The sequence below is a fragment of the Cupressus sempervirens genome, chromosome 11 (genome assembly GCF_028749045.1).
Source record: "Cupressus sempervirens isolate cs-2001-9-10 chromosome 11, ASM2874904v1, whole genome shotgun sequence".
In the NCBI taxonomy this organism is placed as follows: Eukaryota; Viridiplantae; Streptophyta; class Pinopsida; order Cupressales; family Cupressaceae; genus Cupressus; species Cupressus sempervirens.
The window spans coordinates 647,825,777-647,840,816 of record NC_143128.1 but is presented as its reverse complement, the minus strand read 5'-3'; the positions used below and the strand labels follow the sequence as shown (position 1 = coordinate 647,840,816).

General features: G+C 34.6%; 1 protein-coding gene across 2 annotated transcripts in view; it reads left to right on the top strand.

Moving 5' to 3' along the window:
* The window catches only part of LOC149531432 (IAA-amino acid hydrolase ILR1-like 5), a 92,804-nt gene that overhangs the window by 43,991 nt on the left and 33,773 nt on the right, over positions 1–15,040 (top strand). For both annotated transcript variants that reach the window (XM_089811756.1, XM_089811755.1), the window contains exon 3: positions 10,818–11,132. In XM_089811756.1, coding sequence (XP_089667882.1) covers positions 10,818–11,132 — 315 coding nt within the window. The remainder of the gene's footprint in view (positions 1–10,817; positions 11,133–15,040) is intronic.

The window sequence follows — 15,040 nt, the reverse complement described above, 5'->3', positions numbered from 1 at the left end:
CATTGCACTAGTCTTTCCAGGCAATGACACTGCTCCAGCGGTTCTTGACGATGATCTAAGACTCTAGATCATTCACGTTTATATCCTTTTGTTATTGATTTCTTGTACGAAGGACGGAACTTTAGTCCTTACCTTGGTTTGTCTAGCTTAGTGTTTTGTTTTGTTTCTTCTCAGACACCGTTTGGTGTTCTTGTTTTGGGTGGCTCTTCTATTTGTAAGCTTAGTCCCATAAACCCTTGTGGTTTTTTGTTGGACATTTATATTATTATATTATCTTATCTTACGATCGTTTCCTAAGGAAACATCGTTTTATTCTTTCGTATATAATGACCTTTCAATCTCTGTTAATAACAAGTAAGATTTTTACCAATTATTTTGTAATAGCCCACTATGCCCTCAAGTGCTTTTTCTTCTTCAAGGTTGACTGAGATACCTAGTCATAACCCACATTATTTCATTATGGTCATTGCTTTAGCAAAATCTAAACTAATAATGGCGATTGTAAAATAATAAATGATTCTTAAAAAGGAGATAGTGTGAGATACCTTGCATTCAGAAACGACTGCCCTCATGACCAATTTTGCCCTTTGCATTCATCTCTCTTTATTTCATTTGTGGTGAACTGAAAAACCCTTGTATCATGCTTTGTGATCTTTCCACGGTGGTATTTGAAACGAGATATGCCTCCACTAACTAGTTTTTCACATTTCATGCATATCACAGTATTATACTTAGGTCCTTCAGAACTAGAAGCATACTACCCATGCCTTGTCTCTAGTCCCTTTAGGGTGCACTCCTACATATTCTGTCAAACCTTGCAGCTGACCTACTTGTAAAGGTATCCCTATTTGCCATTTTGATGAAGAATCAACCTACACATGTTAGATACAAATTGAGGGCTCAAATCTAGAATTTTAATAAAGAAACTTAGAAAGAAATTAATTCAGTTTAAAACTTTAAATAAGCTTAAACATTGTTGAAACCTAAAAGAAAAAAACTAAATGTGTTAGGTTATGAAATATTTAAGAAAATATGAAATTTAATGAGAACTAAGAAAAATTTGCAATATTTGCAGAAAACCGGTGTTAGATCTTATTTGTTATGTTCTAAAAGGAGATAGAGTAGATTGGAAATGGTGTTATAGAGTTTGTATAAACTCGGATGCAATTAATGCAATGCAAAATAATTTTAAAACAAAAGAGAATTTTGAAAAGTTATTTGTGAATCCGAATTCGCTTGAAAAATATTTTTGAATTTGCTTCAATCCACAAGAAATTGATCTAAAATGCATCAAATGATGACCTTTCTCCTCCCAACCTTTTCTAAGCTCTCCAAACCTCAGCCGGCAATGAAGAATAGTGTTTTAGTCCTTTGGTGTAGGCCATCTGTTCTTAACAAGCATGCAGCGAGATAAGTTTGTTACTTATCATCTTAAGTTGGTGATATTTTCCAAACTTACAGGTTGTGATATCTTGACAAGAATTCTCGGTGACAATTTGAACTATACTTCGAACAATATTATCAATGTCAAATATACAACTCCAAGAAGATAAAATATATGTCTCCATCATCACAAAAGTTTCCGCAACACAACCCTTAATTAATCAAGCCTTTAGAAAATTCAACCCATGAACATTGTAGATTGGCTGACTTGGCACACAAACAAGAAGACAACAAAACCAGACACTCAACCAACTCAACTAGACAACCAAATAGCTCAAGCACAAACAAACAACTAGGCAACTCAATCCAAATCTTTATTACTTAGAGTAATCATTTGAGATTTATATGACCTTGAGCATCGACCATTGACATAAGTGGTAACATATATCTCAAATGAGATGTCATATTTTCTTTCAATAGTTACATGGCAGGATGGTGTAACAACCACTTTTTTCGAATCTTAACTAACAACTAGCATATCAAAGAAATACAGTTATTACTTTATATTCATGGGAAGACAGTTATAACAGTTATGTTCATGTGAATGAGATTAATGGTTAAATGAAAATTTCATAACTAACAATTGATAGCATCATCAATAAATTTATTTTATGTTCTTTTGAGTTTTACATATCCTAAATTCTGAAACTGCATTCTGCTTAGGGCAACATCTGTAAAACCCAGGTTAATCCACATATACCACTTAGGGCACAAATAGTTATACCAGTATCGAAATGTCAATTACTAGTTAGGGCATCAAATACCACTATATCATCCTTTTTCTTTCCTACTGCTAAATATGACAATTACATATAGTTAAAAGATACATTCATTTTCATTTTTCACGTAAAAGGAGGACAGTTATAACATCCATCAAGTAGGCCTATCTTCAAGCATACATATATAATTCATGTCCAATTGGAAGATCAACTGATCTAACCGATTACCATTTACATTGACGAGAAAAGCTGATTTCATTGAAGGAAATAACTAATTCAATGATATAAATCAATCTAACATATCTGCAACTTGTAATTTCAAATATCATAAAAGTAAAATACCTATTACCTACAAATGTTGAATGCATAACTTGTCTCTGTCTTGTGCATGTCTTGGCATCTGGTGGAGAGGGGAAACATGTGCATGTCAAGGGCTTAACCTCCCAATTGCGGACCCTCATTTATCCCCACACAGTCTCATCCAAGAAAGACCCTCCCTAATTGGATATAGACATGGAACACCTTGTCCAACCATTGAACATCCTGGTATGTAATTCCACCACTCAACTTGACAAATGAGTATACTTTGACAATCATAAGCTGACTTGATTTTTTAATAACCATCTTTAAAATTTAATGTTCATGTATGGAAGTTCTGATCATGATGTTTCTCTCCTTTGCAAGAATCCTCTCCTCTCTACCCACTATCATTGGCTTCATCAGCCTTGGTTGAGTCCTTAGAGGCTATCACATTATACTGAGATCTAATCACATGTTTTCTTTGAACAATTTATTTGTAGTATACAATGAGTACTAGCATGTATGATAGAATATCATGATTTGAAATCAGATTTTGTTTCAGAACTCTCATAAAGAAAGTAATTTGAATATAGAAGGAATGTATGAGATCCCTATGGTTATATGACCTGCATATCGATGCTTAGAGATGTACTCAATATCATGCTCGATTGATGTGCTTCTAATGCAACTGAAAACAAATTCTATTAGCAATGATGCTCAAATGGAGCACTTAGAATGGAGGGAATTTCATAACCTGAGTGAAATATGTCAATGGTCAATTTGAAATCGGCTTTGTGTGATGCCACCCCCGTGTGGTTCTGATGGCCTGAATTGCTGGTGAAATATGTGAGAAAATAAAATCGAAAAGAATAGATGGTAATTGTAGTGTCAGCAGGTCTGAAGTTATGTGTACAATAGAATACCATCTCTATTCATCCACAACCGTGGATTCTTGTAGCTCCTTGACTTGGTACCACAATGTCGGTTTTCAAAATCATCTATTTTTTAAAAAGATTATTGGTTTTAAAAAGGTTATCGATTTGAAAGATGGGCACCAACTTGAGATGGCCGCCTCTCAATGAGAGAAATTATAATGTTTATATTTCCATGGTTTAAAAAAAAATAAAAAATATATATATATATATATATATATATATATATAAATATATAAGTAAATATATTAAGTCATCATGCTATGGTGCTATATCTATAGTTGTACCTATATTTACACATATCTATATAAGTGTGCGATTTAGAGAGTACATATAATTTATTATATCTTCTCTATAAATGCACGCGCACACACACACACACACACACACACACACACACACACATATATATGTATGTATAAGTATAATTCATAGATATCATCAGAGTATCATGGTAACATCATGTGTGTGTGTCAAATTCATAATGTGGATCACTTTCGAGGTCTCAAAGCAAGAGAGAGGTAATAGTTCCTAACATGATATTAAATGTTTAGTATTTTTCTTGTTATAAAAATTGACCAAGTAGCTCATGCTATTGCCCAACACACACTCTTGCTTGCCTAGTCGTTTACCCTTTAGCCATGGCGGTTCAAGACTCGTACCTATTTGCCTAGTGATGGTGGTGCCCCTGTGCCCAATTCCTTTCTGACAATGCTTCCACCCCTTGATGTGCACCTGCAAGGAAATTCTCCACAATTATATCATATTCTTCAATATAATAACAATTACCATAACAAGTTATTAATCATAAACTATCATAACAGCCCAAGTCACAAGGTTCGCTGAATTTTCAGCTTGAGGTTTGAAATTATAGTTTATCACCCCACTTTTTAGGGTTTGACTGATTTTTTAAGGGACAGCGGCTAGGGCAATGTTTCATCCATGTTTCTAAGCATCAACTGCAACATTTTTGAACTTCTTTGCAACTCTTTTGTGTTGCCATCTGCCAGATTGTGGGCTTTTCTGCATTGTTTATGGACTCTTCTTTGGTTGTCTGCCAAATCATGGACTTCTATGATTGTTTGCATAAAATTGCAAATCAAATCTGCAACTTCCGTCCATTGTTTCTGAGATTTGTTTGGTTTGCAGTCTCTGCAACTCTCGTCCGTCGTTTCTAAGATTTGCCCCGCCCAACTCCATCTATTCAGCACATCTTCTTTATAGCTGCCGCTGTCACTTAAAACATTTAATAGTCCTAAGATTTTATTTAGTGTTTTTAGTTTGATGCAATAGTTTATTTTATTAAGATTTTCATTTATTTCACTAAGTTTGAATATAATTTATTGTAATTTGTTATAACAAAATACCCCATTCCGTTGATAGGTATTTTAATTTGTCTTTGTTATTAACTTAAAATTTACAATTACAATATTAATAATTTATCTCTTTATCAATATTAAAAATCTTATAATTTGTTTTGTTATAATATAAATTTTATAGATATTTTTTATTTTGTACACTTTAAAATTGTTAAATGGTTCACATATGAAACATTATACTCTTGTTGTATATTCAAATATTATAATTTTTAAACTGAAAATATTTATATTAAAATATTATACTTATTTTGTAAATTGTAAGTATTATTATGATTTTTATTAAATATTTATTATTTACTTTTTAGTTTGTAAATTGCAAAGCAGTAATTTATTATTTACAGATTTATTTATTATATATTATTTTGTTTATTATTTTTAATTACTATATTTTCTCTCAAATTATCCCAAGTATCTAGTATGGCTGTTGTGCTAATCGCAAGGAGCATAGGGATGAAGTTGGTAAAGAAAAATATAAAATTATTATATTTGAATTTGAATTATACTTTTTAGTAAAGGAAAAATAAGAAATTTAATGTATTTTTATTATATGTATTAAAATGTATTGTTTAGTGGTTTTATATTCATTAACACATAATAATAAATAGCATATACTTATATTTTTTTGAAAATTTCATAAGGCGAATTTAATGTCGATTTTTTTGGCTTGCCGAACTTTATCCAAACGTCATAGTTGTCGAGCTCGAACTCAACTGAAACCTTGTGACTTAGATAACAGCTAACTGCCATTTCACTTCCCATGAATTCATGATGAATAACCAACTTCTCAAAATAGCATTAAAATATCATCATAACAGTTAACTAGTATGCCAACTTCATATGAAATTATAACGATTAACCATCTTACCATTTCATATGATAGTAACTAATTTTACTTGTCAATTGACTTCACATGAAACCTCAACGGCTATATGAACATTTCAAATGGAGCCAAAATTGGGATGTAACATACCCTCCCTCTTGTGATTCATTGTCCTCGATGACTTTTTGAAATTTTAGTGAACACTATAAGGGAGCATTTAAAATTTGGGATGTTACAGATGATTCTAAGTTTGATCAAACTACAGTGAAGAAATTTTGTCTAATGCTGTCTGACTCAAGGGAGATTTTTGTGCGACTTAACAAGGCTTTGAATGTGTACTGGTTTGAGTCTAAAATGTCAAATATTTTTGATCTTGTTTGGGCTAAGTCTGGTTAGCCCAAAAAAGCTTGTATTAGATGGTTGCCCACTCTTTAAAAAGATAAGTTTATTTGAATTGCAATCCGTTGGTGTCTCTGCTGATTTTTGTTGTTTCAATAAACAAGTAGAGACTTTTTACCATTTGTTCTTTGATTAAAAAGCTGCTGTCACTGTATGGTCTTTATTTATGGGTAATTCTTTGGAGTGGAATAAATAGGATGGCTTTTCTTGGTTTGAAATTTCAGCTGGTTATGAAATGGTTTTAAATCTGATCTTTTTGGATGGTGTTAACTGATGAAGTTCTTTGGTTTATTTGGAAAAAGAGGAATGGAGAGATCTTCCAAGGAAAAAGGAGCCTTTAGTGAGTTTCACTATGAACTCACCTATCTTCATGTTTCTTCTAAGGTCTTAAATATTATAGACACATTTAGAGAGCATTTCATGATATTTCTTAAAGAAGGATTAGTGATCGTTTACAAAAATGAGATCAAGAATGCACACATCTTTCCTCAGGGAAGAAACAATGTGAACAAACATGAGCTGAATATTCTTAAACAGTATGTGGACAAGAATACCAAAACCTAAGCAGATTGAAGAGATGGTCCTTTCCACTAAGAAATTGAAGTACGATCCCATTGTCAAAGATGTAGACCTGCATGATCAGATTGTCACTCTTTTAGGAACCCGTGATAGTGATCAGTGTGAGACGAGCAGCAATGTTAAAGGGTTGTGTAAATAGTAGACGTTGCTTAGTTTCATGCATTGCTATATGTCATGTTGTCTTATAATCAGTATTATATTGTATATTGACTGATATATATCAGTGAACAGTAATGCCCAGATCTTTTGTGGATGATGGATCGATAATGTTATGGAGCTCTAGATCTTTATATTCTCCCTCTCTCTCCCTCTCTCTCTCTTTGTAGATGATATTGGATATAAAAATAATTGTACTTAAACAGAAAATTGCAGTTTATCGTAAACTGCGTTAATCCAATATTTCATAATTTATGTACTATTCTACCCCTAACTTATTTTTTTTCTCAAATCTGATCTGCTATTGGCTGTGACAGTTTGCGTAATTTCTAGACTGTTTTTGATCTAATATTATCTGCTAGTTTGTTGCAAAGCCTTTCTGATGCGAGTTTAATAAAAATAAGTCACAATTGTTACTGATAATTGGGAAAGGATATAGCTACTGTTTAGACTGTAGGGTGAATTTATGCCAAAGATCTCTGCTTTTTGGAAAGAGAAAGAGTTGTAATCCTGCCAGAAAAAATCAGCCTGAACATGGTTGCAAAAGATTGACACCATTCTTTTTGTTAAACTCAATGATTGAAGATGAGGCTATCAAATTTGCCACTTTTTTCTTGAAGGGGAAGGGGCGGCTCACGAATGGTGGTGTTGCAGGATAATCATCTATGTACACAACTCTATCACTATCTTAGAATATTTTTGGGTGAATTTATTGGATTAACTTGGAAGGAATGATCCTAAAATTTATTATAGAGAGTGAGCCCAATTGAAATATAATTGATCCATAGAAGACTGTGTGACTGTTAGGAGTCACAGTACAAGATGTTTCAGGAAGAAGAAGCATACTAATTCTCATTAACCTCTCATGGGTGTTGGAAATATTAGAGGAGTAACTGAGAGGGGAGTGGTGAATCAGTTACTACAAAAAAAAATCCCAGATCCTTTAAATGTCAGTACAAAATGCAAATAGATAACTGAATACTGCTGAAGCTTGGTAAACACATAGAATGTTGTAACTCGGTAATAATTGAATTAGCTCGGTAAATGATTAACAAATAAACCTTTAGATGTTATCTGTGATTACCATTACTTTAACTTAGTTGCAAACACATAAAAAAAAAAAAACATGAACACATTTGACACTAGGATTTAACATGGAAACCCAATTTGGGAAGAACCACCAATTGCAACTAGATACTGTTTTCCACTCTTCTGAAGTGAGCCCTGTTAGGAGCCAACCCTGTTAAAGTTTACACAACACACTGTTAGGTGTGACCCTGTTAGAGGATTTAATCACCCTGTTAGGAGTGGCCTTGTTAGAGGATTTGCAAATAGCTGTTAAGCCAACTCTGTTAGGAGTAACAATGAGATGACATGATTTGAATGCAACTGATTTGCTGATTACAGATCTCTGTTTTGGCTTGTACTTGATCGAATATATCTTTGTTGCTCCACAAGGATATTCTGCTTATCCTTCAAATTTGCTTCCTTTTCTCATCATTAAATCTTCAATCACATCATCATGAATTACACACTTTGAAATCACAACTTGACTTTATATCTTCCACTTTGTCAAGTTGGCTCAAAAACAACTTAGAATAATCAATATTTATCACCTTAGTTGGCTGGAATCAATAGATAAATCAATCAAGCTTAATATGCCAAAAGAAGAAAATCCTTCGTTAGCCAACCCAGCTTGGTAGAAACTAACTTAGAAACTATTTCCCGTGTTAACCAATAGAAGCTTGGTTAACATTGCAAACTTGCGAAAATCCTTTGGCAATCGAGTGAGCTCAGTTAACACTCACTTTCTGCAAATTTTCCTTTGACGCCCGAGTGAACTCGGTAGACACTGCCTTCTGAACTAGGCAAACACAGGAACACTCGGTAGGCACTGAAAACTATCTTCACTACTCGAGTGAGCTCGGCATATAGTAACTAATAATGATATGACATTTATGTAACATTAAAGACAACACACAATTAATTAATTGTATCCATCAATCTCCCTCTTTGACATTGATGGCAAGACATGTCATAGCACAATGAAATTTTGGATTTTAGATTTGAGAACTCCCTCTGTCAGTATGAGCTCTTCCTTTCACTAGATTCTGTTTGCAGTAGCTGCTACCAAGTTCATTCAGAACATTCTCCCTCTTTCAACAAACTTCTCCCTCTCTGGTTCTTTACTTTATTTTGGTTCAAAAATTTCTCAGAAATATGACAGTAAACTTCTCCCTCTTTGACAACACATGCCAAAGACAATAATTCTGTAAATACCAATGTACCTTAAGTACTGATTCATTTGCAATATGCCCTTGCCAATTTTGCACCAACTTATTGATCTTCAACAGGTTCTGGTTGATGCATTCACTAAACTTCATTTAGTGAATTTCAGATAGGGGAATGACCCCTAGCTTACCTCTTAGATACAGAAATGCATCCTTAGGTAATGGCTTGGTGAATATGTTTGCAATTTGTTCTTTTGTATTCACATATTCCAATCTGACTTCTTTATTTTGTATTAATTCTCTCACTTTCTGCAACTTTTACTTTGACGCTCGAGTGAACTCGGTAGACACTGCCTTTTAAACTAGGCAAACACAGGAATGCTTGGTAGGCATTGAGAACTGTCTTCACTACCCGAGTGAGCTTGGCATATACTGACTGATAATGATATGATATTTGTGTAACATTAAAGACAACACACAATTAATCAATTGTATCCAACAATGGGCTTAGCCTTTGATCCAATAACACTTTAGGATGTAGTCAAAAAGTCCCTAGATCTAGAATATTTAGAGCCAAGGAACAAATTCGTTTCTGCAGCACCTCCTTTGAATCTATACAATGTTAATTTTAAAAAGAAACGCTATAATAAAAAGGTATGTGAATTTCATTATTGAATTGAGAAGTAAGTCTATTGTGCTTCAATTTCTAGGAGTTATGGGAACCTAGTTATTAAATCCATATTATATTGAGGCTGCCTATGATGATGAGCCTGAGATAGAAGAGCTAAAGCTCATAAAGAAGAGCAGGAACCTGAAATAGTGAGAGGAGGAGCTAACTACAGCATCTTGGCTGTACTTTGAAGACCTCCCAAGGGACAAGTTCCATACTCTCTCAAAGTTCGCGGAGTCTTGCTAAGACAGGGCATCACTATTCTTATAGACAATGGGGCCACACATAGCTTTCTTTATTAAGGATTGGTGTCTAAGAGGGGCCTTGCATATTTTGTAAGCCCACAATAATTATGTTTCAATACTACTCTTTTTTCAGAATATGGTGGTAGCTGTCAGTTTTTACATATATGAAATGTGTAACTTTGATTTTACAGATATTACTATCTGAGGGCATCAGGTTGGGGATGTCCTAATCATTTTACAAGCTAGGCACAATGGGAAGGGGACTTTTCATCCTCATCCAGATTAGTAAAATAATATTGCAATTTTAGTTATAAATTTATAATGGTCAACTAAGCTGTTACGATAGACTTCAGGAATATTCTTTATTCTTTTACTTGTCATCTTTTCTTAGTTTTCAATCTTATCCTTATTGGACATGGTTTGTTACTCTTGTTAATTGGGACTTTCACTCCTTTATTAATATTGAATCTCTAGGTAATCATTTTGTGTGTCATTACATTTTGCAATACCCCTGTCCCCGAGATGTTTTGAATATCCAGGCATTATATGAATTCTGGCCATGCATCCACATGGCATTTCATTTTAAGCCACTAAAATCTGTATATTCAATGATATACTCCTCGCTAATTAGTTTCTGAGAAAATAGATACTAACAATTCTTTCATGTCTTAGTGATCTACCACTATGTGCATATTGAGAACCTTGCGATAATTTTCTGGTTGTAAACACCATGCTTGGCAAAATGGACAGTTATAAAGAATGGCACACTCTCAACCAGACTGATCTATGGAACATTATTAATTATAATATGCACTTGTTTCTGAATACCTGGGATGTGATTATGGATTTCCTATTTGATTCGGTTGTTAGGACTTCATTTTTTATTGCTACTAGTCCTGTTTTTCAGGCCTGATCTTTCTAATGGTTGTTTTCTCACATTGAAGGGCACTGTGAGACTCATATTCCAACCTGCAGAAGAAGGGGGAGCAGGTGCAGCTCATATGATCAATGAAGGCGCACTTGCAGATGCTGAGGCTATTTTTGGAATGCATGTTGATGATGTGTCAAATACTGGTGCCATTTCTTCAAGGCCAGGCCCATTTTTCGCTGCTGCATGTAGGTTTGAAGCAACAATAGATGGCAAAGGTGGACATGCAGCATTTCCACACATGAATATAGATCCAATTGTTGCTTCATGTTATATTATTTTGAGTTTACAGGAACTCATTTCACGAGAAACAGATCCTCTTGACAGCCAGGTATGCCACTTTACTGTTTGCAGATTTGCTTACCCAATACATAAATAACTGGGATACTAATCATTGACATTTGATGCATATGTTCAAAGGTCCTTATATGTTTATTGTAAATTTTAATGTTGACTCGAATAGTTTTATCATAGTGTTTTGTACTAAGTATATGTTTATTTGATTTTGTACTACAGATATTTTTCTATTTACATATGGTGATATTCACTAATATCTTGCTTGATAGAATTCATTTGTTTTATCTGTTCTTTGAAGCCCAAATACGCTTTGTTCTACACAAATACTGGTTCAAACACCTGCTTGAAAGGCACTACAAAATGAAATAAATGTCAAGGGCCTCATCAAACACCTCGCCTTGGCCTTTTGATGTCAATTTGCAAGTACAAGTAAAGGTGTCACAAGTTCAGTTTCTTTGGAATGAAGTAAAAGTATATATACATGCCTAGAGTTGAGGAACAAGCAAGTCCTTGCTTCTCTCACTTGAGACATGTTGGACTAACCACCAATGTTCCCTTTCAGGATTCATGACATGGCTTAACCACCTCCTGTGTTCGATAAGTCTAGTGGTTGTATCAGGCATTGATAGGATGATCTTTTGATGCAACAACAACCCTAGCTTGTAACAAGTGGTACCAGAGCTCGGTCATAGGTTCAAATCTCCTCGGGTAATGCTAAGGGGGTGATTGTTTGACTAACCACTTAACGCTTCCCTTCAGGATTTGTGAGATGACTTAACTGCCTCTTGTGTTCTATAAGTTTAGTGGTTGTATCAGGCATTGATAGGTCAATATTTGGGTGCAACGGCAACCCTAGCATTTCATAAAATGAACTAGAACTATACATTGAAAATACAAACTAGAACTCAACAGGCTGTAAGTGGTGAATTAAACTTTTGAAGATTGAAAGTTTGGCAATGGGAACTGTGCAAAGTAGAAATGTTGAAACAAACAATGCAAATTGGAAATGATAAAAGTATACATACATGCTCAGAGTTGAGGAACAAGCAAGTCCTTGCTTCTCTTGTCTGAGAGAACAGATAATAGAATGACCTAGAATTATACATTGAAAATACAAACCAGAACTTTACATGCTGTAAGTGGCAATTTAAACTTTTGAAGATTGAAAGTTTGGAATGGAAACTGTGCAAATTAAAAATGTTGAAACAAACAATGCAAATCGGAAACAATAAAAAGTAATTGTGTAACTGGAAATGTTAAACAAGAATTCTGTACTTAAAGAAGATTTTCAGTCAGTCTATCAGCAAAATGACCGTCTGCTCTTTCATTATGATCTTGCCTTACATGCATCTGGCTTTTAAACTCAAGTAGTTCTTTATTACACAGGTTAGGACTTGACCTGCTCTGATACTAAATTGGTCCATAATATGCCAGCTGTATTTAGCAGCACAATTCGTCACTACATATTATGTTCTTGGTTGTTTTTTTGTCTGTTGTAATCTAATATAAACATGTCATTCATGTATCATAAATAAGTTTGGTGCATGACATAAACAACCATAAAATGAAATGCTTTTTTATGCAATTGAAATAACTACGGAAAAGGCTAGGAGTTACAGTAACCAGAAATGTAATTCATCCACAAGATATATAGCCAATTTTACCTGGGGAAACCCTCTAGGAAATTGAACTGCATAATATAAAAGAAAGATCTACTGGTTGCTGTATTCACTTTGGAATGATTTACAATAAGGATTCAAGCATTTATTCTCTATGGAACTTAGAAAACCATGATTCTGGATGCTACAACAGTTAGTTGAAGAGTCAAAACTGCTGCTGTTGTATAGTACAATCTTATGTATCCTGTGTTATAGTCTGCAACAATCCTGTGATTCTGAAAAGCTACAAAAGGGAAAAACTACTGTTGTGACTTAAGATATAGAGATATCTTCTATGTGTAACATTTTGTACTGTGACTTCCGGCCATTGCAAATACAGTGATATTCTTCGTCTCAGACACATTAATTGGCTTATACCAACATGTGTAGTGAAAATTGGGAATTGATCATGACTAATCCCGATTAATTGGGAATTGCTGACTGGCCCAATTTTTGCCCCCCAAAATTGGGGAATATTGGTCAATAAAGTCAGTGAGTGATTGAGGTGAAAAATTATGTTCAATAAAAAATCATGTTTTAATTGTGATTAGTTGTTTTTCAGAAATGGCACCAAAATAAGTTGACCTAAACGGCGCCAAAAATGTCCATTTTAGCTATATATTGCTCCGGTAGAACCTCTGGACTCCAAGTCTAGTGGGAGTCACTTATTTTCACTAAACTGGTTTGAGCATTTTCTGTTCATTTTGTATTTTGAATTTACATAGTTGGGAGTCATTACCCCGGTTGCAAATCTGACCTGGACACTACTATGGTGGGTTTACCAACAGGAACTACTGATGTGGTCTGGTCAGGTCTTACCAGCTTGTTTGATTCTTTGTTTTGGTAATTAATCCTTCAGTATTTGCTTCAGTGTGTGCTACGAGCCTCGAGCAGGTGCCGTATGTTAATGTTTTAAACCAGAATAGAATAAATGCAATAATCAGAAACTTTTAAAAATGCAAGAATACAATGAAATCAAAGATATCCTGGGAAAACCCTCCTACTCGAGGGAAAATCCCAGCCACAACTAAGATATATCCTTTATTGAATAATCACAAATACTGAATACAAAGCTCAATAGCTTTGACTGGAGGATGAATTCTACTCTCAGATTGCTAGCACTAATAGAAATGGTTTATTACAATCTTTGATACAAAACTCATCAATCACACATATGATGATAACAAAGAAATAATCTCAACAGAGACGTACTGCAGAACAATATGAATACAATCACCTTTTCAGCCTTTGAATGATATTGACTTCTGAATATATTACCCTTTGAATCACAGAACATAAAACACTAGTCACACAAAGATGGTACCTTTTAAATATTATATGGGCGAGTAATACTATATAACTATCTTAGACCCATATATGCCGATCAAAAAGAACTCGTTTCTCTTCCATGAGACACATATTGTGAAGTCTTCCCTAAAGGTGAAAGGTCTCCAAGATGGAATACAAGGAGACAGCCATTACCAATCATAACCAATCCACCATTAGACAGATGTATACGCACCGGACATAATTTCGATCCACCTCATGATGCCTAGATATTGCACACATGGCGACATGGAGTTTGAACCCAGTGGTAAAGGAGATATTCAACACAGGAACAATATAAGAATGAAATCTGATCATAATTGACCACCTCAACCAAGGGAAGTAACATGATATCTTAGCTGGGCGGTGACGATAAAAGATGCAAGATGGTGATAGGCCAATCCTGGGGCAAATAATGAGAAAGATTTAGTACTTAAAATGATTTTCAGCTTGGTCTATTCATGTCGTTCCGAGGGTGTAAGCTTGTGAAAGGTGTCCGAGCAATATACCAACAAGGGGTGTTTGTTGTGAACTGAGTGACAGAACACTATCGCTACTGCACTTCAGCAGCTTACAGGTGCTATGTAGCAGCTAGCTCCGGCTCATAGGAGAGCACCGAGTCATCACAATGGAGGTGGTAGTGTAGTAGGATCACTTCAAGCTGCTAGGGCCCCTACACGGAATACTGACAGGCCGTTGATGCCCATTTTTGCTTAAAATAATGCCAAGAAGTAGCCCAACCCGTTGCACTAGGCTTACTTCTAGATAATGTTATGGCTATGTACAATGAATGGGATCTGTTCCTTGATCAGGTTAAACAAAAGTTGTCCTTTGTTCAATACATGAATAAAAAATGTGAAACAAAAAGACCACACCAGGACAGGAGGCCTAGGGCACATAATAGGGATTTGAAACACGCCATGAACAAGTTATCTCTTCCCACCTTTGATTGTAGCAG